The 25118-nt window shown below is 49.2% G+C and overlaps 1 protein-coding gene across 3 annotated transcripts in view; it reads left to right on the top strand.

Moving 5' to 3' along the window:
• The first annotated feature begins 8249 nt into the window (after window positions 1-8249).
• Window positions 8250-25118, top strand: part of ASAP3 (ArfGAP with SH3 domain, ankyrin repeat and PH domain 3) — a 56705-nt gene continuing 39836 nt past the window's right edge. For 2 of the 3 annotated variants that reach the window (XM_025354047.1, XM_025354039.1), the window contains exon 1: window positions 8250-8507. In XM_025354047.1, coding sequence (XP_025209832.1) covers window positions 8379-8507 — 129 coding nt within the window. In that variant the 5' untranslated portion in view covers window positions 8250-8378. The remainder of the gene's footprint in view (window positions 8508-25118) is intronic. The other variant, XM_025354055.1, reaches the window with a different exon arrangement.

The following is a 25118-nucleotide window of genomic DNA, read 5'->3' as shown; positions in this document are numbered from 1 at the left end:
TCAAATTTTTTGTAGAGATGGAGTTTTGCCACGTTGCCCAGGCTGATCTTGAACTCCTGGGCTCAGGTGATTTGCCTGCCTCAGCATCCCAAAGTTCTGGGATTACAGGAGTGGGCTACCACACCCGGCCAATTGCAGTTTAAATTGGGTGGTCAGGATAAGCCTCCCTGAGATGGTGGCATTTGGGCTAAGACTTGGTAGAAAGAAGTGAGAACATTGGCCATGTGGATATCTGTGGGAAGAGCATGTCAGGCAGGAGGAGTAGCCAATGCAAAGGTCCTGAGGCACAAGTGTGCCAAGTGAACACTAAGGAACACTAAGGAAGTCAATGTGACTGGAGCAGTGGAGGAGAGGGAGAGTGAGAAGGCATGAGGTCAGAGGAAGGCAAATTAGGTAAGGCCTTCAGGCCATGCAAGGGCTTGGCTTTTGGCCTGAGTGAGAGGCATTAGAGGGTTTTGCAGAGTGCAATGATATAATCTGGTATCAGAGTCACTTGCTGCTTAGTTGATAATAGGCTATAAGCCAGGCACGGTGGCTCACACCTGTAATCCCAGCACTCTGAGAGGCCGAGATGGGCGGATCACTTGAGGTCAGGAGTTCAAGACCAGCCTGGCCAACATGGTGAAGCCCCATCTCTACTAAAAATACAAAAATTAGCTGGGCATGGTGGTACGTGCCTGTAATTCCAGCTACTCGGGAGGATGAGGCATGAGAATTGCTTGAAGCTGGGAGGTTGCAGTGAGCCAAGATTGTGCCACTGCACTCCAACTTGGGCAACAGAACGAGACCCTGTCTCAAAAAAAAAAAAAAAAAAAAAAAAAGAAGAAGAAGAATAGGCTGTAGAGGAGCAAGGGTGGAAGCAGAGAGCACAGTGACACCTCCTGCAGTGATCCAGGCAAGAGGTCACGGTGCTTGGACCAGGTCACTAGCAGTGGAATGATGAGGAGTGGGGTTCTGGATATATTTTAGGGCTAGAGCCAATGGATTTCATGATGTGGGGTGTGAGAGAAAGAGAGTCAAGAATCTAATAATACCATCAAGAATGTTCATCCTGAACACTAGAAAATGGAAGTTGTGGGCTGGGCGTGGTGGCTCACGCCTGTAATCCCAGCACTTTGGGAGGCTGAGGCGGGTGGATCATGAGGTCAGAAATTCAAGACCAGCATGACCAACATGGTGAAACCCTGTCCCTACTAAAAGATACAAAAATTAGCTGGGCATGGTGGCACATACCTGTAATCCCAGTTATGTGGGAGGCTGAGGCAGGAGAATCGCTTGAACCCAGGAGGTGGAGGTTGCAGTGAGCCAAGATTGCGCCATTGCACTCCAGCCTGGGCTGTCTCAAAAAAAAAAAAAAAAAGGAAGAAAATGGAAGTTGCCACCAGTTTAGATGAGGAAGAGGTGTGTGCATGTGCATGTGCGTGCATGTGTGCGTGTGTGTGCGTAGGTGCTTTGGGTAAGGAAGCCAGGAATTCAGCTTTGCATAGGTTAAGTTCAAGATGGCCTACCAGACTTCCAGGCAGACGTGTCAGGAAGCAGTTGGATATAGTAATCTGCAGGTCAAGGGAGAGGGTCCAGGCTGGAGTTACAAGCTGGGAATCATCAGGATCTAGATGATATTTAAAGCCATGGGACTGGGTGGAATCCCCAAGGGAGTGAGCATGGAGAGTGGAGAGGAGTCCTCAGTGCTGAGAAATCAGAAAGAAGAGGAGGAACCAACCAAGGAGTTCAAGAAGGAGCCACTAGTGAGAGAGGAAGAAAATCAAAGAAGTGTGGTGTCTTGGGGCCAAGTGAAGAAATGGGGGAGACGTTAGGCAGCTGCTGGAGGGGCTGCAGTAAAACAATACAAAAAAGGCTTTGAGCACTGACCTCTGGGTTCAGCGAGCAGGGGGTCACTGGTGGCCTTGATGAGAGCAGTTCAGTGGCTGGTGGGAGCAAAATCCTGATCAGGCGGAGTTTAAGAGAATATCGCAAGGCCAGGCATGGTGGCACGCACCTGTAGTCGCAATGACTCTGGAGGTTGAGGCGGGAGGATCGGTCAAGGTTACAGAGCCATGATCATGCCACTGTGCTCCAGCCTGGGTGATAGGGCGAGACCCTGTCTCTAACCAGTGGCGTGATCAAAGCTGTCTATAGCCTCACACTCCCGGACTCAAGCAATCCTCCCACCTCAGCCTCCTGAGTAGCAGAACGTAGCAGGACTACAGACACGTGAGATCACACCTGACTAATTTTTAAATTTTTTGTAGAAGCGAAGTCTCACTATGTTGCCCAGGTTGGTCTGAAACTCCTGGGCTCAAGTGATCTGTACGCCTCAGCCTCCCAAAGGCATGAGCCATTGTGCCCGACCCCTTGATGGTTTGATTTTATCTGGAAAAAAACTTGCTGCAGAGAGCAAGCATCCCAGGACCTCTCTGAGCTCATTTCTTACCTTCCCCACTGCTTCACCCCAGCAGCGTCCTGGACCCTCCTCTTGGCACGTGGCAGTTTGCCAGTGAACCAAAATCAAGCACGAGAATCTAATAATACCATCAGAGGTGTTTAAACCAGAGCAACTCCATCTTGAATAGGGGCTAAGGCTGAGACCTACTGGCCTGCATTCCCAGCAAGTTGGGCATTCTAAGTCACAGGATGAGATACAGGTCACAAAGAAGTTGCTGATAAAACAGGCTGCGGTAAAGAAGTCAGCCAAAATCCACCAAAACCAAGATTGCTCCAAAAGTGACCTCTGGTCATCCTCACTGTATATGCTAATTATAATACAGTAGCATGCTAAGAGACACTCCCACCAGTGCCGTGACAGTTTACAAATGCCATGGCAATGTCAGGAAGTTACCCTATAGGGTCTAAAAAGGGAAGGAACCCCCGGTTCTGAGAACTGCCCACCGGGAAAACTCATGAATAATGCACCCCTTGTTTAGCATATAATCAAGAAATGACCATAAAAATGGGCAACCGGTAGCCCCTGGGGGCTGCTTTGCCTAGGGGTTGGCCATTCTGTATTCCTTTACTTTCCTAATAAACTTGTTTTCACTTTACTCTATGGACTCACCCCAAATTCTTTTTTGTGCGAGATCCAAGAACCCGCTCTTGGGGTTTGGACCCCTTTCCGGTAACAATACCAGCAGAGGACTGTTCGAGTAGCTGCTCCTGACTCTATATTTATTGATTGTATGCAGAAATGAGGATAAGTTATCTTGAGAGGTTCTATTTTAAAAATTATGGCATTGAGAGTACAGTATTAAATGCATTAGGTACATCAAACACTTGCAATCCTTACAGTTTTCTCTCCTTCTCTATTTTGATCCAATATAAACATAGTCTTGGGCATGACATAATATCAAACACCCATAGATTACTTAAAGATTACCCCAAACCTAGAAGTTCAGAAAAAATTTCACTGTAATTGAATTGTTCACATAATATTTAAGTAAAAACAAAAAGTTATTTTACTTAAAAAGAGAGAGCGAGAGAGAATGGCCAGGATCAGTGGCTTAGACCTGTAATTCCAGCACTTTGGGAGGCTGAGGACGGAGAATCACTTGAGCCCAAGAGTTTGAGACCAAAGTGAGACCCCTGTTCCCTGACCTCCATATAAAAATTAAAAGTTAGCCCAGTGTGGTGGCACGCATCTGTGGTCCCAGGTACTTGGGCGGCTGAGATAGGAGGACCCCTTGAGCCCAGGAGGTTTAGACTATAGTGAGCCATGATCATGCCACTGCACTCCAGCCCGGGTGACAAAGTGAGACCCTGTCTCAAAATAATAACAATAAAACAAAACAAAAAACGCTCTGAAGTCATGCAGACCTGGGATGGAATCCTGGTGCTATTACTTGTTCATTCTGAGTTTATACAAATTAATCTCTCTGAGCTTTCATTTCACTGAGATGGGAAGCGTAACGTCACCTACCTCATAGGGCTGCTGTGAGCATTGAGTGGGTGTTGAGTGAGCTATTGCTTGTACAGCCCTTGGCCCTGTGACTAGTACATAGTAAATGCTCAATAAATAAATAAGTGTGCTAGAGCCCCAGATAAGGAAACAGATGATTATAGTCCACAGTGGTAATTGCTGTGGTGGGGGATACTGGGTCCTGTAGGAGTCCAGAGTAAGGACGTCAAGGAAGGGTTCTTGGAGGAATTGACATCTAATTTGGCCAGCTGAAAGGAGGTGGGAGGGCATTACAGACAGAGGGGAGAACAGTGCAGGGGCTCAATCATAGTGGGGACAGAGAGGTGAGAGATCAGCCTGTGAATGGCAGAAGCAACAAGACTGTGCAGGGCTAGTCATCCACGAAAAGAAGTTTGGCTTTTATTCAGAGAGCAGTGGCAGAGCACTGAAGAGTTCTAAGCAGAGGAGCAACAGAACAGATATGCAAGATTAGGGGCAGGGAGACCAGCGAGGAAGTGAGAGGTGGCGGTGGTCTGGACTGGGGTTGGCCTGCAGATGGAGAAGGTGGTCTCACTGGTGAGACTAGTGACAAGACTTGTTTGAGGGGAGCTTGGTAGAAGAAGGGAGGAGAGGATGACTCCAAGGGGGTGCATGGTGGTGCCTTCCATCAAGACAGGGACAGAAAACAATCTGGTGCAAGGGGTGGGCGTACGAGATGGTGAGTTCAGTTTTGGACCTGTAGAGTTTGAGGTGTCTGTCTGTGAGACGGTGAAATGAAACTGTCTCATAGGCAGCTGGATACACAGATCTTGAACTAAAGAGTCCAGGCTGGAAATACAGCCTTGGAAGATGTGGTTGGCTCAGTAACAGCTCCCAAAGATATCCAGGTCCTAATCCATGGAACCTGTAAATGGCACTTATATAGCAAAAGAAACTTTGCAGATGTGATTAAATTAAGGATTTTGAGATAGGGAGATTATCCTGGATTATTTGGATAGGCCCTAGATATAATCACAAATGTCCTTATAAGAGGGAGGCTGAGCACTTTGGGAGGTCGAGGTGGTCGGACCACTTGAGGTCAGGAGTTCGAGACCAGCCTGGCCAACATGGTGAAACTCTGTCTCTACTAAAAATACAAAAAATAAAAATAAAAAATAAAATATTAGCCAGGTGTGGTGGCATGTGCCTGTAATTCCAGCTACTTGGGAGGCTGAGGCACAGAAATCCATTGAACCTGGGAGGCAGAGGTTGCAGTGAGCTGAGATCATACCACTGCACTCCAGCCTGGGCAACAGAGCAAGATCATGTCTTTAAAAAAAAAGAGAGAGAGAGGTTGAATTAGCTGGGTGTGGTGTCATTCACCTGCAGTCCCAGCTACTTGGGAGGCTGAGGTGGGAGGATCGCAAAAGCCCAGGAGGTTGAGACTTCAGTGAGATGTGATTACTCCACTGCTTGGAGTGACAGAACAAGACCCTGTCTCAAAAGAAAAAAAAAAAAAAAAAGAGGGGGCCGGGCGCTGTGGCTCATGCCTGTAATCCCAGAACTTTGGGAGGCCGAGGCGGGCGGATCTCCTGAGGTCAGGAGTTCGAGATCAGCCTGACCAACACTGAGAAACCCCATCTCTACTAAACATACAAAATTAGCCGGGTGTAGTGGCGCATGCCTGTAATCCCAGCTACTCTGGAGGCTGAGGCAGGAGAATCGCTTGAACCCGGGAGGCGGAGGTTGTGGTGAGTTGAGATCGCACCATTGCACTTTAGCCTGGGCAACAACAAGAGTGAAACTCCGTCTCAAAAAAGAAAAAGAAGAGGGTTGGGGAGGCTGGGAGAAATTTGACCACAGGAAAGAAGGCAAGTAAGATGCTTGAAGATACTGCTGTCCTTGAAGGTGGAAGGTGCCGTAAGCCAAAGAATGCAAAAAATACAGCTCTTAAAGCTGGAAAAGCAAGAAAACAGATGCTCCCTTATAGCATCCAGAGGGAGTACAGTCCCGCTGATACCTTGGTTTTAGCCCAGTGAAAGTCATTTCAGACTTGTGACCTCCAGAAATGTAAAAGAATAAATGTGGCCAGGTGCGGTGGCTCATGTCTGTAATCCCAGCACTTTGGGAGGCCGAGGTGGGGGGATCACCTCAGGTCAGGAGTTTGAGACCAGCCTGGCCAACATGGCGAAACCCCGTCTCTACTAAAAAATACAAAAATTAGCTGAGTGTGGTGGCACATGCCTGTAATCCCAGCTACTTGGGAGGCTGAAGGAAGTTAGTGGTGATTTGTTATAGCAGCAACAGGAAACTAGTACAGAAGACATCAACATTACCATTGGGCTTGGATGAGGAAATCCAGGAAGGCTGACAGGGTGAGACATGCAGAGGATTTAGCAGAGAGCTCCCAACGACTCCAGCATTTAGGATTCCTGCGGAGGAAGCGCATCTCAGAAAGGGCTCTTGGAGCAGCCAGAGGAAGGAGGGCCACCAAGTAAAATAGTTCTCCTAGGATTCAGGGGCAAGGGGGTTTCAAGGAGAAGGGAGTGGTTAACATTGTCAGGTGCTCCTAGAAGTCAAGCAAGAAAAGTGCTTGAGTCCAGGAGTTTGAGGCTGCTGTGAGCTATGATCATTGCATTGTACTTCAGCCTGGGCGACAGATTGAGACCTCGTCTCTAAAAATAAATAACAAGAAAAGTGCCTGTTTGGTTTCAAGCGTTGACCTTGAAAGGAACTGTTGGAATAGTTGTCTTCTCTATCAGATGGTACACATTTTTTTCAACTTTTAATTCTTTCTTTCTTTCTTTCTTTCTTTCTTTCTTTCTTTCTTTCTTTCTTTCTTTCTTTCTTTCTTTCTTTCTTTCAGACAGGGTCTCACTTTGTCACCCAGGCTGGAGTGCAATGGCACAATCTCAGCTCACTGCCTCCTTGACCTCCCAGGTTAAAGTCATTTTTCCTGTCTCAGCCCACCAAGTAGCTGGGACTACAGGCAAGAGCCACCACGCAGCAGGGCTAATTTTTGTATATTTCGTAGAGACAAGGTTTCGCCATGTTGCTCAGTCTGACCTTGAACTCCTCCTGAACGATCCACTCACCTCGGCTTCCCAAAGTGCTAAGATTACAGGAGTGAGCCACCGCGCCCGTCAACTTTTAATTCTATTACACAGTAGTATATGGTCATTGTATAAAAGTTAGGATATACAGATTCACCAAAAGAAAACAAATTACTCATAATGTCTTCAGCTAGTAACATTTTAGTGCATATCTTTCCGGGTTTTTTCTTTTTTTTTCTTTCCTTTTCTGTGCGAGAAAAGAAAAGATTCTCTAAATCGCCGCCCTGTGGGGTAAAATACCATGAGGCCATTTTAAGAGGGGGAAATTCAGGCTTAGAGAAGTAGGTACTTTATCCAAAGTAACCAAGATTGGAATCTAGGTTCCTCTGACTTCAAAACCAATGTTCCTTGCCGCGGTGCTTTCCTAGTTTTTTACTTGGATAACTTTCCCCCAGAGGACCTCAGGCTTCAAAACTAAACCTAAGTGGATTTCTAACCTGAACCCCATCCGTCATCTGCCCCAAAGGATGGTGAGCCAGGTTAAGGAGCGAAAGGCAGGAGCAGGAAGAGTAAAGGCGAGGGTGCGATCGATGGTCTGGTAAGAGGGAACTGGTACACGCACGTGTTCGGTTCTTCGCAACATCACAAGCAAGCGGGCATCAAGCTTCCCATTGTACAGATACAGAAACTGAGGTTTCGAGAAGAGAAGTAATTTTCCCCAAGTCACACGCCCCGAGCCACACATCCCCGGGGCGGCGGGGGTTATCAGGAGGGAATCCCTGGATGCTTTCAGAGCTTAGGCTGAGAGCTGGACGTAAGCAGCAAGGGAGGAGTGGGGCGATTCGGGGCGGAGCGAGGCTAGGAGATTGGGCGGGGCTGGGGAGAGAAGAGGGGAGGGTGGGTTTGGATAGGGCAGAAGGGGCGAGGTCATGGGGAACTCGGAACGAATCAGCAGAGGAGGGAGGAAGAGGCAGGGGGCTCTAAGACTGGGTGCGGAGATGGGGCAGCCTGGGCGGTGCGAGGGAGGAGGATTTGGAAGACCCAGAGCGGATGAAAGGAGACTGTGCCGTGGAGGGGCAGGGATGGGGGAAGGCGGAGGAGTTTCGACTGAGGCCAGGGGCGGGGCATCGAGCCAGGGGGCGGGGTCTGAGGCCGTGAGGGGCTGGGGGCGGGGCCGAGGGGGCTGGCGAGGGCCCGGGGGTGCGGCCTGAGGCGGCGCGGGGCGGGGACTGGGGCCGGGGCCCGCACTGTGGCCATGGAGGCCGGCGAAGGGCCGGGGGCGGGGCCGTCCCAGCTGAGGATCGGAGAGCGGCTGGAGGGGCGGGGGCGGGGCCTGAGGAGGGGCGGGGCGTGCGGAGGCCGGGACGGCGCCCCCGGCAGGCAGTGAGGCCGGCTGAGCGCGGAGCAGCGCAGTGCCCCCCGCGCCCCGCTCCGGCAGCCCCACGCCCGCGCCCGCCATGCCTGAGCAGTTCAGCGTCGCCGAGTTCCTGGCCGTCACCGCGGAAGACCTCAGCTCCCCGGCTGGGGCCGCTGCCTTCGCGGCCAAGATGCCCGGGTGCCGGGGGGCGGCGCTGGCGCGGGAGGAGGTAAGGGGGCCGAGGCGGGAGGGGTCGGGGGTCGGCGCCGGGCCTGGCTTTGACCTCCACAGGCGTGACCCGAGCTGCGACGGCCCTTCACCGCGCCCCGAAACTTGCCCCCTCCCTAGGTCTGGGAGGACAGAGCGCATCTCCAACAGCTGCGTCCTTACCGTCGAGGCGGGGAGAGGCCCAAGGGACCGTTTTGGGGGGCCTCGAGGTCACTTCGATGACAGACTCCACAGGTCGGGGGACGTACCCCAAGTGCCCCGCGTGACCGCCTCATCACATATGTGTTTGCCTAGCGCCTTCCAGCCGCAGTTTGCGTTTTCATCTTCGGAGCCCCACAAGTGTGACCCCCGAGTCACTCCTCTTCTGAGAAGCAGGCTTCCCGCCTCAGTCCTGAACTTTCTTTCCCCGGGCTGCAAGGAGGCCCTCTCCCCCTTGCGGCTGGTTCGGAGATTTGGCCCGCGTTTGTGGAATGAATGCGGATGGGAAGGCGCCAGGAGCCGGGGTTCACCTTGGCCCGGCTGTTGGCAAGTTTATCGTCTCCTCTCCCCTCCCCTCTCCTCTTTGTCTTTCCTAGCAAAGCGTCCCAGGCCTTTTCTTTCGGTCTTGCAGGCTGCCCCACCCCATTCCCATGCTCTTCGGAGTTCCTTCCATTCCTCTTCTCCGAACCTGCCGCAACTTTCCCCAGCTCCTCTGCAAGGAATATTCTAGGACACCCCGTGGCCTTGGTCCAACGGAGAATAATGTGTTTTTACAGCTCCCCATCCAAAGGATAATGTGTTTTTACAGCTCCCCATCCAAACGATGCCCTGAATTTTTACAGCTCCCCATCCAAAGGATGCCCTGAATTTGGGTGGCATTTTGGACCTCAGCAACCCTTCCACCCTTCACCCTAAGTGTACTAGGCACCCACTGTGGGGCAGATACAAAGCTCAGTAGTTCATAACACCCTGCACCAGTGTCGGGAAATCTCTCCTTCTCTTCTCTCTTGGCAGGCTGGCCCTCCATCTCGGAGTCTGGTTGTATCACTTTGTAAGGGTGATAGAGGATTGTGGAAGGAGCATCGACTTTGGGGAAGGCAGACCTTTTTTCAGACGATGGCTCTGCAGTTTGCCATTTGGGTGAACGTGGGCATGTGACCTGTTCTGTCATCTGTGGAATGGGGGTAATAATGTGTACCTCACATGAGACAATGCATATAAAGCATGCATCTTTTTTTTTAGAGACAGAGTCTCGCTCCGTCTCTCAGGCTGGAGTGCAGTGGTGCGATCTCGGCTGACTGCAATCTCTGCCTCCCGGGTTCAAGCAGTTTTCATTCCTCAGCCTCCCAAGTGGCTGGAATTACAGGCGCCCACCACCACACCCGGCTAATATTTGTATTTTTAGTAGAGACAGGGTTTCACCATGTTGGTCAGGCTGTTCTTGAACTCCTGAGCTCAGGCAATCTATCCGCCTTGGCCGCTCAAAGTGTTAGGATTATAGGCGTGAGCCACTGCGCTGGCCCGTGCTTCTTGATAAATGGAATGATTATTATCAGTTTAATTGGCAGATCTCTTTAGACAGTGATTGGGTCTCTTTTGTCTTCATTTGTCTCACAGAGTCTAGCCATGTCTCATTTGTCTCACGGAGCCTAGCCTACTACTTGGCACATAGTAGGAGTACATGTTTTATTAAAACAAGCAGCCGGTCAACTTTGGCTTCCTTCCTTGGGCAGAGCCAGTAGCTTGGAGTCTACTGCCTGTGGATGTGGGTTATATTTTACTGTGGGGCTCACAGGGAAACACTGCTGTCCAGCCCATCCTTTGGAGAGCTTCCTGAGGTTTGTCTTCATAGCCTTGCATTTCACGACTCAGAAGAGCTCAGTGCCGTCTGCATTCTTAGGGGTTTCATGGTTCATCCTTCTGCCCAGGTTGTTCATTAGAGTCTTAGAGCAGGAGAAGGGGCTCCAATATGAACCTTATCCATGGACAGAAATGCCCATTTATGTAAGTGTAAGTGTCAGCACTGTGTGTGTTGGGGAGGGGCCCTTAGAATGGGTCTAGAGGCCGCAGCAGGCTCTGTTCAGGGCTCAGCTTTGCCCCAGTTCAGGCAAGACAAAACCCATACTCCTTTGCCTTCAGATTTTTGGTTTGGTGCACGCAGAGGTTCCAACAAAAAGGCTTGTGGCCCCCAAACACAGGTTTTCTCTTCAGCATTTCAGGGCCCCAAAAGTTAGAGTCTGACCTTTGGATTAGACTTCCCTGAGGTTTCCTGTTTGGTTTTGCATTTGCATTTATATTTTGCGATTAACATTGTGTTTACATGTAGTTTGATGCTGCAATTTTTTCCCCCAGTTCTGGGCATGACTAACCCACCCCCAGGCTTGAAGCTCTACTTGACCGAATCAAAATGCAACTGATTCTTAAGTCAAGTCTTCCAGTTCTGGCTGGTTTCCTGGGAGTAACTAGGGACCCTGTGCTGGGACTTGCAGCCCTTTTGTACAGTCCTCCTGGGAAGGACCCTGGGCAGATCACAGGAAACTAGAATGTCAGGGTTGAGGGACCCTTTCAAGATAGAGACCAGCTAGAAAGTCTCCCAGATAAGATGGAGAAACTGAAGTCCAGAGAGGCCAAGAGACTTGTCCAAGCTCCTGCAGCTGGATAGTGGGAAAGTTAGCATTTCTACCCACGTGTTTTACCCCTGGTCCTGTTCTCTTGCCTTTTAAAGTCCATCTGTCTGTCCTCCCTGTGTAACTTCCCTGAACCTCGTTATTTTATCCTTAAAATGGATCTCTTAATCACTCCCTGCTTAGCTTACTGGGTTGTTAAAGTTTTTTGTGTTAAATTATGAAACAGCGTGCAACTGTGAGGGAGTATGTTAAGATAGTCATTACGTCAACCAGCCTCTTCCTGTCTTGGGCCCCTTTATGCCCATGATGTCATTGATATTCACAACAACAGGTGAAACCGGGCCTAGGGCAGTGAAGGCAGCTGCCCTGTGTCACATAGTGGGTCTCTCTGACTCTGCTGTGCTCTGCCTGGGCTCTGGCCAGCTCTCTGTGCCATCTCGACGGACATAAAGGATGCTAAGGACGGCTGGGCGCGGTGGCTCAAGCCTGTAATCCCAGCACTTTGGGAGGCCGAGATGGGCGGATCACGAGGTCAGGAGATCGAGACCATCCTGGCTAACACAGTGAAACCCCGTCTCTACTAAGAAATACAAAAAATAGCCGGGCGAGGTGGCGGGCGCCTGTAGTCCCAGCTACTCGGGAGGCTGAGGCCGGAGAATGGCGTGAACCCGGGAGGCGGAGCTTGTAGTGAGCTGAGATCCGGCCACTGCACTCCAGCCTGGGATACAGAGCGAGACTCCGTCTCAAAAAAAAAAAAAAAAAAAAAGGATGCTAAGGACATAAAGATGCTGCTTTGATGTGCTGACTGACAAGGGAGAAGCAGCCTGTTACAGGGAGATCAGTAAGAACCCCAGGAGTTTGTCCTGAGTCCCCAGAGAAGGGTACAGTGAATGCCGTAAGAGGCAAGTAGAGCAGGAGAGGGAGAGAGCAGTAAGGACTCGTGCAATGTGGGAGAAGTTCCTGGAGGAGGTGATACTTCCAGGTGGAAGGATAGATGAACCCCATTTAGCGAGAGGACAAGGGGGTGATTTCAGAGACTGGTGGGAAGAGTGCATATTGGGAACCAAGTAAGCCATTTTGACCAAAGCTAAGAATTCATACTATTTTGTGTGCCTCAAACTGCTAGTGGACACACACCCGCCCCCTGAGTAGGTGTCAGATGAAGCAGTCTGCCACAAATAGGAGGTCTTCAAAGGCTTGTTTTGTATATATTTTTTGAAATTTAAAAATAAAATTTTAATTTGACAAGCAGCACAATTTATTATTATTTTATTTTTTGAGACAGGGTCTTACTCTGTCACCCAGGCTGGAGTGCAGTGGCACAATCATGACTTATCACAGCCTCAGCCTCCCGGGCTCAGGTGATTTTCCTACCTCAGCCTCCTGAGTAGCTAGGATTACAGGCGCCTGGTTAATTTTTTTTTTTTTTTTTTTTTTTTTTTTTTTTTGAGACGGAGTTTCACTGTGTAGCCCAGGCTGGAGTGCAATGGTGCAATCTTGGCTCACTGCAACCTCCGCCTCCTGGGTTCAAGTGATTCTCCTGCCTCAGTCTCCCAAGTAGCTGGGACTACAGGCACGTGCCACCATGCCCGGTTAATTTTTTGTGTGTATTTTTTTTTTTTTTTTTGTAGAGACGAGGTTTCATTGTGTTAGCCAGGATGGTCTCAATCATGATCTACCCGCCTCGGCCTCCCAAAGTGCTAGGGTTACAGGCGTGAGCCACCACACCTGGTGTGCCTGGTTAATTTTTGTATTTTTTGTAGGGATGGGGTTTCAGCACGTTGCCTGGCTGGTCTTGAACTCCTGGGCTCAAGCGATCTGTCCACCTCGTCCTCTGAAAATGTTAGGATTACAGGCGTGAGCCATCATGCTCGGCCAGGGCATAATTTTTAATAAGAAATTTAAAACGTAACGGACAAGGCCTATGAATAACTATCTCAATCCCTATATTCTCCCCAGAGGTAATTGCTATGGAAATGTACATGCTTCCCAATGTATGTTCTCATGGAAAATATATTATCAGTGGGGGAATGGGAGTGGCTGGGGGAATGTTTACCTAAACTGGTATCAGGTCTTATAATGCACAGTTTAAATTGTTTTAGAGTCACATTTTTCTTTTCCTTTGTGACTTTTGCTTTTTTGAATCTTGTTTTAGAAAGGATTTCCTTCTTAATTTTTAATATTCTTGTGAATTTTACAGTTTGCTTTGTAATATGTATTTTAGTGTTAAAATTGTGTAATCTTAGAGATTGTTTGCAAGAAACATAAACCCTGTCAAGCTGGTTTCTGTTGGAGGGAAATTTGTTTGTTTGTTTTTTGATCATCAGGCAAGAAGATTGAGGGGAATTGGCTTTAAAGAATTAGATGTGCCTCATGGGACTGAAGAGCGAGAGGTAAAAGTACACCTCTCCAGGGCCTGGAGCTGGAGGCTGGGAAGTTGTCAGGAACTAAGGCAGCTGCTTCATCATTCTTGTTCTTTCCTGCCTCTGCTTCTCTCTGCACATCTGATCAGTGCTTTTGCTCATTCATCATCACACAGGCCCCAAAGCACAGCCCCCATGCTCACGTGACCTCACTGGGCCAGTGTCTAAAGGTAACCGGACACAAGATTGAGCCAGTCTCATGTCCCACTTCCAAGTTCCTGGCAAAGGTTGACAGCCCGGCCCAGCTTCTGGATTGGTTCCAGTAGCTGGGTCTCCACCCCTGGTTTCATCACCAGAGGTCATGGAGGGAAAGTGACAGGCAGGGTAAACATGGCCATTGAGACCTACGGTGTGGGAGGGGGCACTTCTCAGAGAAGAGGGGTGCAGCCTGGAAAGTCCCCTCAGAAGTATCTATGGTGAGTCCTCTTTGTTTCACACAGTCCAGGTTCCAGGGGGAGGTGCCTTGCCCATCCTGTTCTGTACCTCCCTGGTTTAGCTCATTTATGCATACGCTCAGGTATAGAAGAACCCGTTTAGAAAACTCAGGTACAGGAGGTTTTTTATTTTTTATTTTTATTTTTATTTTTTCAAGACGGAGTCTCGCTCTGTCACGCAGGCTGGAGTGCGGTGGTGTGATCTCAGCTCACTGCAAGCTCCGTCTCCCGGGTTCACACCATTCTTCTGCCTCAGCTTCCCGAGTAGCTGGGACTACAGGTGCCCACCACCACGCTCGGATAATGTTTTGTATTTTTAGTAGAGACGGGTTCACCGTGTTAGCCAGGATGGTCTTGTTCTCCTGACCTCATGATCCGCTCACCTCGGCCGCCCAAAGTGCTGGGATTACAGGCGTGAGCCACTGTACCCGGCTGGAGTTTGTTTTTTTTGTTGTTTTGTTTTGTTTTTTTTTAAGACAGAGTTTCAAAAAAAAAAAAAAAAAAGACAGAGTTTCACTCTTGTCATCCAGGCTGGAGTGCAATGGCACAATCTGGGCTCACTGCAACCTCCACCTCCCGGGTTCAAGCTGGGATTCAAGGATTTTCCTGCCTCAGCCTCCCGAGTAGCTGGGATTACAGGCACTCGCCACCATGCCTGGCTAATTTTTGTACTTTCAGTAGAGAGGGGTTTTGCCATGTTGGCCAGGCTAGTCTCGAACTCCTGACCTCAGGTGATCCACCTGCCTCTGCTTCCCAAAGTGCTGGGATTATAGGCATGAGCCACTGCGCCCAGCCGGGTATAGGGGTTTAAAAGATTTAAAAGATGAGATTAGAATGCTAAGGGGGTGCAGCAAGACTTGGAGGGTCTTGAATGCCAATTGAGCATTCTGACTTTTTGTTGGGCAGTGGGGACAAGTGGACCCAATCATGTTGCTCAAGGAATGGATGAGGTTGGCCCTGCCTGCTCCATGCCAGGCCCTGTGTGAGGCACTGGGCAGATGCATCACTCAGTTAAAGAGATACAGTCCCTGCCCTGTGGACCTTACAGTCTTCTGGCAAAGCCTGACAGTAAGCAGGCAAACAAGTCACAACCAGGTGCAGTGGCTTATGCCTGTAATGCCAGCACTTTGGGAGGCCAAGGTGAGAGGATCACTGGAGCCCAGGAGGTTGAGGCTGCAGTGAACTCTGATGGTGCCACTGCACTCTAGCCTGGGCGATAGAGCAAGATCCTGTCTCCAAAACAAAACAAAACAAACAAAAAGAACAAATAAGTCAGAAATTGCTCATTGTACTAAGTGGCACGAAGACTCATCCTCCTTGTCAAGGCCTTCCTTGAGGTTTGTTCTGGGTCCTCATCTCTTCAGGGAATCTCGTCCACACATGTGGCCTTAGTTACCTCTCATCTCCAGGTGACTCACACATTTGTACCTGTAGCCCAGATCCTCATGTGCCACTGCATACTTGACCACACTTCTGACTTTCCTCCAGGCTCCCTTCCAGCATTCTTTTCACAATGAGTGGTATGACCTCTCACCTCCACCCTTGTGCCCCTCATCACCAAGGATCATCAGTTTTACCTTCTTTTTTTTTTTTTTTTTTGAGGCGGAGTCTCGCTCTGTCACCCAGGCTGGAGTGCGGTGGCGCGATCTCGGCTCACTGCAACCTCCATCTCCCGGGTTCAAGTGATTCTGCTGCCTCAGCCTCCCCAAGGCAGGTGGATCACCTGAGGTCAGGAGTTCGAGACCAACCTGGCCAACATGGTGAAACCCCGTCTCTACTAAAAGTATAAAAATTAGCCGGGTGTGGTGGCATGTGCCTGTAATCCCAGCTACTCAGGTGGCTGAGGCACAAGAATTGCTTGAACCCGGGAGGTAGAGGTTGCAGTGAGCCCAGATCGCACCATTGCACTCCAGCCTGGGTAGCAGAGCAAGACTGTGTCCCCCCCGCAAAAAATTATTTTATTAAGATCTGATTTGTCAATAGATTTTGACTTCTATGAGGATATAAACTAATCTTACTCTTGTGTCCCTAGTATTTACCATAGAACCATAGTGTGTTTTCAGAAAATATTGGTTGAATAACAAATGAAAGGAAAAAAAACTAAAAAGGAGCATTCGTAGAGAATAATGGTATGGGGGTGCTCCAGATGGAGGGGACATCTGGCAAAGGCCCTGAGGCAGTAAAGAAGCTGAAATATATGTGACCCTGAAAGGGGGCCCAAGGGGCAAAAGCACTGAGGTGGGCAAAGGGAAGGGTGGCACTGGCTGAGTTTGGGTGGCGGTGGCGAGGTCATATTCAAGTTTGATGGCCCTGGTAGCGAGTTTAAGTTTTATTTCATATATAGGCAAGCAACATAATCCAGTTTATATTTTAGAAAGATCGTATCAGTTGTTGTGTGGAGACTAGATTGGAAGGGCCAGGAGAGGACCCAAGGAGGCCATGCAGTTATTTAGGGAAGAGATGATGGTGGTGTGGATAGGGTTGTGGTTGGTGGAGGAGGAGAGAAGAGCACAGATTGTAGAAGTGTTTTATAAGCAGTCAAGATTTGTTGATGTAGTACATGTGGGCAGTGCTGAAGACTGGGTCCCACATTTCTTTTTTTCTTTTTCTTTTTTTTTTTTTTGTTTGATTGGGATGGAGTCTCACTCTGTTGCCCAGGCTGGAGTCCAGTGGCACCATCTTGGCTTACTGCAACCTCCACCTCCGGGGTTCAAGTGATTTTCCTGCCTCAGCCTCCCAAGTAGCTGGGACTACAGGTGCCCACCACCACACCCAGCTAATTTTTGTATTTTTAATAGAGACAGGGTTTCACCATGTTGGCCAGGCTGATCTCAAACTCCTGACCTCAAATGATCCGCCCGCCTCAGCCTCTCAAAGCGCTGGGATTACAAGTGTGAGCCACCGTGGCCAGCCTTAAATTTCTGATGGAAGGGTGCCATATACCGAGAAGGGGAAATCTGGCAGGGGAACAGGTTTGGGAGAAAACAAGAATTCTATTTTTTAAAAAATTTTTTGTGTTTTAGAGACAGGGTCTCCTTCTTTTGCCCAGGCTGGAATGCAGTGGTGCAATCATAGCTCACCACAGCCTTGAATTCCTGGGCTTAAGCAATCCTCCCGCTTCCATAGGCACATGCCACCACATCCATGCTAATTTGTTTTTTCTTTTGGTAAAGATGAGGTCTCACTGTGTTGCTTACGCTGGTCTCAAACTCTTGGGCTTAAGTGATCCTCCTGCCTTGGCCTCCCAAAGTGTTAGGGTTACAAGCACAAGCCACTTGCGCCTGGCCAATAATTCTATATCTTTATAGGTCTTGAGACATCCAAGTGGAGATGTCAAGAAGGCAATATATGAGTTTGGAATTCAAAGGAGCAGGCTGGAGATACACATTTGAGAGCTGTCAGCATCGAGACAGTGGGTTTCAAACTTGCATCTGTGTCAGAATCACCTGGCATCATTCCCAGAGAGTATGATTCAGTGTAGGTATCTTAGGCTTTTTATGGCAAGCAAGAGAAACCATCCTGAGCTGATTTAAGCAGAAAAGGGCTGCACTGAAAGGGAACGTTCAGTAGCTCACAGAATTTCTGGGAAGTTGGAAAACTGGGGCTGGGTAGCAGGCAGGATCTCAGCCAAAATCATGCCACCGAGCCAGTTTGGCAGGACACTGCTGCCACACACTAAATGCCATTGCTGTGTCACTGTCCCCTGGACACTAGGCACCATTGCTGCTGTTGCCACCAGCATTGGAATGGATCTTCCACTGTGCTCCTGATTCAAACTGTAATGAGGGCTTCCAATTGGTTTAGCTTAGGTGTAAGGGAGGCTGGAAAAGCAAGAATTTGTTGTTTTCAGCTTTCATAGGAGGTGAACTCTGCCAAGACTTGTGCAGCGAGGAAGTCCCCAGACATAAGAAGGAGGTCAGCTGCCAGACTGGCACACAATGACGGATGTACTTGACAGCGGGTTTGCCAGCTTGTGGGACTGTCTGGGAATCTGCATTTAAACCAGCACCCTGGAAATTCCCATGCAGGTGCTGCCTGAATCACATTTGCATCCATTGCTTGAACTAGTACTTAAAGCTGTAGGGGCTGGGCGTGGTGGCCCACACCCGTAATCCCAGCACTTTGGGAGGCTGAGGCAGGGGGATCACTTGAGGTCAGGAGTTTGAGACCAGCCTGGCCAACATGGTGAAACCCCATCTCACTAAAAATGCAAAAAATTAGCCGGGTGTGGTGGCACGCACCTGTAATCCCAGCTACTCAGAGGCTGAGGTAGGAGAATCGCTTGAACCTGGGAGGTGGAGGTTGCAGTGAGCCAAGATTGCGCCACTGCACTCCAGCCGGGATGAAAGGGCAAGACTGTGTCTCAAAAAAATAAAAAAATAAAAAAATAAAAAATAAATAAAGCTGTGGAATGGACAAGATCACCTAGAGAGAGGAGTGAAGAAGGCCCAGGCCCAAGCTCTGGGGACCCTCAGTATCAAGAGATTGGGATAGGAAGAGGAATTAATAAAGGAGACCAAGAACGGGCTGCCAGTGGGGAAGGAAGGAAATAAGACAGTGCTGTGCCTCAGAAGCCAGGAGAGAAGTGTTCTGAGGAGAAGGGGTGCTCGACTCTGTTAGATGCTGAACAGATGCCCAGAGGTAAAATAAGACAATGACAGAGACACAGCCTCTGGCTTTGGCGACATGGAGGTCATTGGGAACCTTAAGAGCAGATTTATGGCTCACGCCTGTAATCCGAATACTTTGGAGGGCTGAGGTGGGTGGATCACCTGAGGTCAGGAGTTCGAGACCAACCTGGCCAACATGGCAAAACCCTATCTCTATTAAAAATACAAAAATTAGCCAGGCATGGTGGCGGGCACCTGTAATCCCAGCTACTCAGGAGGCTGAGGCAGGAGAATTGCTTGAACCCGGGAGATGGATGTTGCAGTGAGCCGAGATTGTGCCACTGCAGACACAACAAGACTCTATCTCAAAAAAAAAAAAAAAAGAAAGAAAGAAAAAGAAAAAAAAAAAGAGCAGATTTAATGCCATTTTCGCCTCCACACCAGCCTGGACTGATTTGAGGAGGGGGCAGATGCGAAGTTCTCCCGAGAAGGGAAGCAGAGACATAGGGTGTGGCTAGGGCCCTGGGATCAACAGGGTTTTCTAGGATGGACTGGGGACCCAACTCCACTGAGCCAGCCTCCTCCCTACCAACAGCCTCTGCACAGGGGGCCAAGGGTCTTCCCAGAGTTGTCAGCCTTGAGCCTGTCTCTCAAAGTCTCCTTCTCTCCCCAAATTTGTCTTTTTTTGTACTCACTTCCTTGCCTAGTGTTCAGCTGTTTCTGGTCACTGAGGTGCAAGGAGACAGATGACTCAGGCAGATTTGGAGGCAGAAACTGTAACTTTAGGTCAGAGCAGAAGGAACATGCTTTCCCTGAAGGCGACTTGATCATATCATTCGCAGACAAGATGCTGCTAGAGAGTCCCTTTGATGGACCTAGAACTTGGGCCCAGGGCAGATGAGGGAGTGAGACCCACAGGGGCACAGTGAGTGGCTTCTGTGACTCTAGGGCAGGGCCCTGGGAAAACTGTGATTCCACCTCACCAACGTCACAGGAGGTGCTTTAGAGGGCATGGGAGGCTGAGCTGGGAACAGCTGCTGAAGGTTCTCTCACTTGACTGGTTTTAGACCTTGAAAGAGCTTTTAAGAATCTCAGCTGCCGCGGGCTACACCCAGACCCACTGAATCAGAATCTCCCAAGGGCGAGGCCTGGGCAAGCGTGCAGTTCAGAAGTTCCCAGGTAACTGATGGGCAGTCGGGGTGAAAACTATTGTGGTGAGCTATTGCATGCCCACTGAAGGTTGGTAATCCATTAAGCCATATTTACTCAACGCCTGTGGTGTACAAAGGCAGGCTCTGAGGGCATGGAGAGATCCAGACAAGGTCCCCTTCTCGGTGGGAGGATTCTGCCAGTGAAAAGCTGATTGACAGCCTGTAGCTTACAGGGATGTGGCTGAGGTCTGTGGCGAGAGTCCAGTAACTAAAGTCAGACAGACTTGGGTTTCAATTCCTATTGGCTATGTGACTTTGGGCAAATGACTTAACCTTTCTGAATCTTGGTTTTCTGATCTGTGAATTAGGGATGATGATAACTGTCTTATGGGTTTGTTTGAGGGAATAACACATAAAAAATCTAGCAAGCATATACCTAGCACCTAACAGGTACTTAGTAATTTTTAAAAATTCCCTCTTACTGTAAACACAAGTACACCTGCACACAGGGTAGTTAAAGAGATCAGGAAGCATACAGAGAAAAGAGGAAAGTAATTGCAATAGGGATGAGGTAATTACCATGAGTGAGTGTTGAGATTATCTGTGCGGTCCTGGCACCAGAGCAAAAAGGGAAACCTTGTATACATTGGAGGTGTTGGGGAATGAACAGCTGAGCCTGATTTTGGACAAGGCAGGGTCTTCCCTCAGCTCTGCCCTTTGCTCTCTGCCTTCTGTTCATTTCTTTGTCAAACATTTGCTGAGGCCAGTGCAGTGGCTCATACCTGTAATCCCAGCACTGTGGGAGGCCAAGGTGGGAGGATCACTTGAAGCCAGGAGTTTGAGACCACCCTGGGCAACAAAGAAAGACCCTGTCTCTACAAAAACAACAAAATGTTTGCTGAGAGGCTACCTAGCAGTTCTCAGTCCTGGCTGCACCCTATAATCCCTTAGGTTGCTTCTAGGGAGATTTCTTCTCATTCAGATAAAATTCACATAACAGAAAACTCAACCATTTTAAAATGTACAATTCGGTGGCCTTAAGTATAGTCACAGTGTTGTGCAGTCATCACCACTATGTAATTCCAGAACATTTCCATCACCCCAAAAAGAAACCCTGTATTGATTAGTAGTTACTCTCCACTCCCTTTCACCCGGCCCCCGGCAACTTTCCATCTCTATGGCTTTACCTATTCTGGACAGTTCACGTGAATGAAATCCTACTATGTGTGGCCTTTTGTGTCTGATCTCTTTCAGTTGCATAATGTTTTCAAGGTTCATCCATGTTGTCTGGGTTGTGTTAAAAAGCAATAAAAATAGGAATAATAAACACACCGGGCAGTGTTGTAAGCATTTTTCAGATATTAACACATCATAACACAGGGCCTGTCCAGTTATTTGGATACACAGAAGGTGTCTGCTGGGCAGGAATAGCTACCGTGAAGCCCTTTCTGTGTGTCATATGCTGGGCCATGTGCTTAAATGCCTGACTGAGTTCAGCCTGATTAGATAGATGCTGTTATTATGCCATTTGACAGATGGGGAACATCTGTCAGAGAAGCTGTGTCACTCGCCTCATGTCACACAGCTACGAGGACTAGAACCAGAATTTGGACTTCAGGACAGTATGACTTGAAAGCTGGAGTCCTTAACCCTTGCTCTATTTTCTGTATTGCCATTGGGCCTTGCTAATAAGTATTCATACATTTAATCATTCATTCATTCATTCCACACGTGCTTATTAACACCCATATCCTGAGCCTGTGTTGAGTGCTGCAGATACAAAGGTAAATGAGCCATTCCCTGCCTTTCTGGAGTTTTCAGCCCCATAGAGATCAGACATGTATGGCAAATAAGAGCCTGGATGCTCTAATGAAAGCCTGTAGTGGGCACAGGACGGAATAAAGGCAGGCAGGATCAGTTCTGTTGTGGTGGGAGGGGGTGACCTGTAAGTTGAGTTGGGAAAGATGAAGTGTTTACTAGACAGAATGGGGCAGAGGGAGCAGCATGAGCAAAGGTCTGATGACTGGAAACAGTTTGGCATATTTAGGAAATTGCCAAGAGTTCCATAGGGCTGGTTTTAAGGGATCAGTGATGGATAGCAAGTCCAAGTGGGGGGCAGGAAGGGATTAATCCTGGCCAAAAAGGGAACCCAGAAGGTGGGAAGTGCCGTTTGTTGCTCTGTCCAAGAAACCCTTCATTCTGTCCAAGAGGGCAGGCCAGGTTCTTCCCCAGGGCTGGGTGGAATTCAGGGCTTGGGGCCAGGGGTCGGGTAGAAACCTTTGGCAGTTAGTCCAGCAAAGTTCTTGTTCTCTTAGCTCATCACCGCCAAGCAATCTCCTGAGGACAATCCCAGCCAGGAAACTTGGGGTTTGCAGAGGCCTCAGCATATATTGAGGGTGTGGCTCCCTTCCTGCAACCCCTCTTCCTCCCTGCTTCCCACCACCCCACAAGGGGCAGCCTGTAAGGCTGAGCTGGTGAGGCTGGACAAGTGCCCAGGCTAGGAAGACATCTGCAGAGGCCTGACCAGGGGGCGCACGGCCAGTCACGGGCTCCAGCAGTGCAGGAAGGAAAACAGCAAGAGGCCAAAGGATCCTGAAATAATAAATGTCAGAGCAGACAGGAGCCTTCCTTGTCACCACCCAAACCCTTCATTCCAGAAGAGGAGTCAGAGGCTCAGGGTGGGAAGGAGACTGGCCAGGTCACACTGTGGGACAGGGGCAGGGCTGGGGCTGGCTCTGGGTCCTGGCTCCCAGGCCTTGCAGTGTAGTCACCGCAGCGGCTGTGGGGTGGCAAGCAGGGCCAAGGGCCACCTTTGCATGGATGAGGCAGAGGGATAGCTGGGAAGAGCACTGCCCTCCTCTGGCACCTCCTTCTGCCCCAGCCTGGACTCTCAGGTGCTGGAGTGGGGGCTGATCCAGAGGAAAACCATTTGGAATCTTTTGCTCGCTCCTGCTGGCGGCTGAGGTTGGAGCAGCCTTGTAGGGTATGACTGACCTCAATTACATCCCAGTGCTTTGGCCTGGAAGGGGATTTAGAGCTCATGTCTGTTAGCTCAAAATTGGACAGATGAGGAAACTGAGGCATAGAAGGAGGAAGGCACTTGCTCAGAGGCACACAGAGGGCTTAATGGCAGAGACAACCCTAAAATTCAGCACTTTCCAGTTCAGGGCTCTTGGTCTCACGACCTTGTTCTATATGCAGTAGAAGGCTGTTCTCGCAGAGTGTTTCTGCGGCTCCTCTGAAGATGCCTGGCGTCCACCATTAGAGAAAACATTATCTCAATTTGTTTTCACAGCAATCCTTACAGAGATAACTGGGGCTCAGAGAGAGAGGATTTAGCTTGTAGTTTGCTTTAGTGTGACAGCAAGAAAGGGCTCTGGAGGCAGAGTTCTCTGCGCTTTTTTTTTGAGATGGAGTCTCGCTGTGTCTCCCAGGCTGGAGTGTAGTGGCGCAATCTCGGCTCACTGCAAGCTCTGCCTCCCGGGTTCACACTATTCTCCTGCCTCAGCTTCCCGAGTAGCTGGGACTACAGGCTCCCGCCACCACGCCTGGCTAATTTTTTGTATTTTTAGTAGAGACGGGGTTTCACCGTGTTAGCCGGGATTGTCTCGATCTCCTGACCTCGTGATCCACCCGCCTCAGCCTCCCAAAGTGCTGGGATTACAGGCGTGAGCCACCGTGCCCGCCCCTCTGTGCTTCTTAGAACTTGGTACATGACCTTGAGCAAACTGCCTAACCTACCCCAGCCTGAGTTTCCTCATCTGGAAGATGGGGAGGATAATAACTACCTCACAGAGTTGTTGGGAGGAATAGGCCAGGTAACAAACATAAAGTGCCTGTCCCAAAGTGAGCAGTCAGTGAGTGGGGCGGTAGGTAGGTGAATTCATGCTGATAATAGACTCAAGCTGGGAGCTTGGAATGGGAGTCCTTCCTGTTGGGTGATCTGCTCCAGGCCAGGGCCTGGCTGTGTTCCCATCACCCTGTCATGCCTGGGGGACACGGCTGAACCCTCTTTGTCCCGCTTGAACATGGATCTGCAGCCAAGCCCTGGAGTTAAACTTTCTATGTTGAGAATTACCAAGTAACTGCCCTCCTGTTCAGAACGCTTTAGGAGCACCCCATCATTTATAGAATAAAACCTAGAGGTTTGGTTAAAAGCATGGACTCTGGAGCCCAACTGCCTGGGTTTGAGTTTATGTATTTATTATTATTGTTATTATTATTTTTGAGATAGGGTCTTGTTCTGTTGCTCAGGCTGGAGTGCAGTAGTGCAATCAGAGCTCACTGCAGCCTTGACCTCCTGGGCTCAAGTGATACCCTACCTTAGCTTCCCAAGTGGCTGGGACTACAGGTGTGTGCCACCACGCCTGGCAAATTGTTTTGTATTTTTTGTAGAGACAGGGTTTCGCCATGTTGCCCAGGCTTATCTCAAACTCATGGGCTCAAGCAGTCCACCCACTTAGGCTCCCCAAAGTGCTGGAATTACAGGCAGGAGTCACCACACTTGGCCTGCATTTTCTGTAAATTGGTAATTGGATCTGGAAGTGAGAAGCCCTGGGTTTGTTTTTGGTTTTTTTTTTGTACTTTATCTATCATTTTATTAAATACTTTAAGTGTAACTTGGTTTGTTCATTAAGATATTGTATTTTTTTTTTTTTTTTTTTGAGACGGAGTCTCACTCTGTCTCCCAGGCTGGAGTGCAGTGGTGTGACCTTGGCTCACTGCAAGCTCCACTTCCTGGGTTCAAGCGATTCTCCTGCCTCAGCCTCCTGAGTAGCTGGGACTACAGGCACATGCCACCACACCCGGCTAATTTTTGTATTTTTAGTAGAGACTGGGTTTCACCATGTTGGCAAGGATGGTCTCAAACTCCTGACCTCGTGATATGCCCGCCTTGGCCTCCCAAAGTGCTGGGATTACAGGCGTGAGCCACCACGCCCGACCAAACATTGTATTTTTAGGATCACGTTTAATATGTAGTACATATAATTTAATCATCTTTGCGGACATTGGAGTCAAAGACCAAAGAGCCAGGATTCAGCCACCTCACAGGAAAACTCCTTTTTAGCGTTGGGGTTTCATTGATCTTCCCACATCACTTATACTGTTAGTATTGACTGATTGAAAAATACGGGAAAGAACAAAAAGCTACCGTGAATTCAGGAATGCTTTTAAAGAGTTCTGTGTCTTATTGATCATAGAGTTGCATATATTTGGAATGTGGTCAGACTAATTTGTGAAACATTTTTTTTTTTTTTGAGACGGAGTCTCGCTCTGTCGCCCAGGCTGGAGTGCAGTGGCCAGATCTCAGCTCACTGCAAGCTCCGCCTCCCGGGTTCACGCCATTCTCCTGCCTCAGCCTCCCGAGTAGCTGGGACTACAGGCGCC

This window comes from Theropithecus gelada, chromosome 1 (genome assembly GCF_003255815.1).
Source record: "Theropithecus gelada isolate Dixy chromosome 1, Tgel_1.0, whole genome shotgun sequence".
Classification (NCBI taxonomy): Eukaryota; Metazoa; Chordata; class Mammalia; order Primates; family Cercopithecidae; genus Theropithecus; species Theropithecus gelada.
Note: the sequence above shows the minus strand (reverse complement) of the source record. Positions and strands in the feature narration are given on the sequence as shown.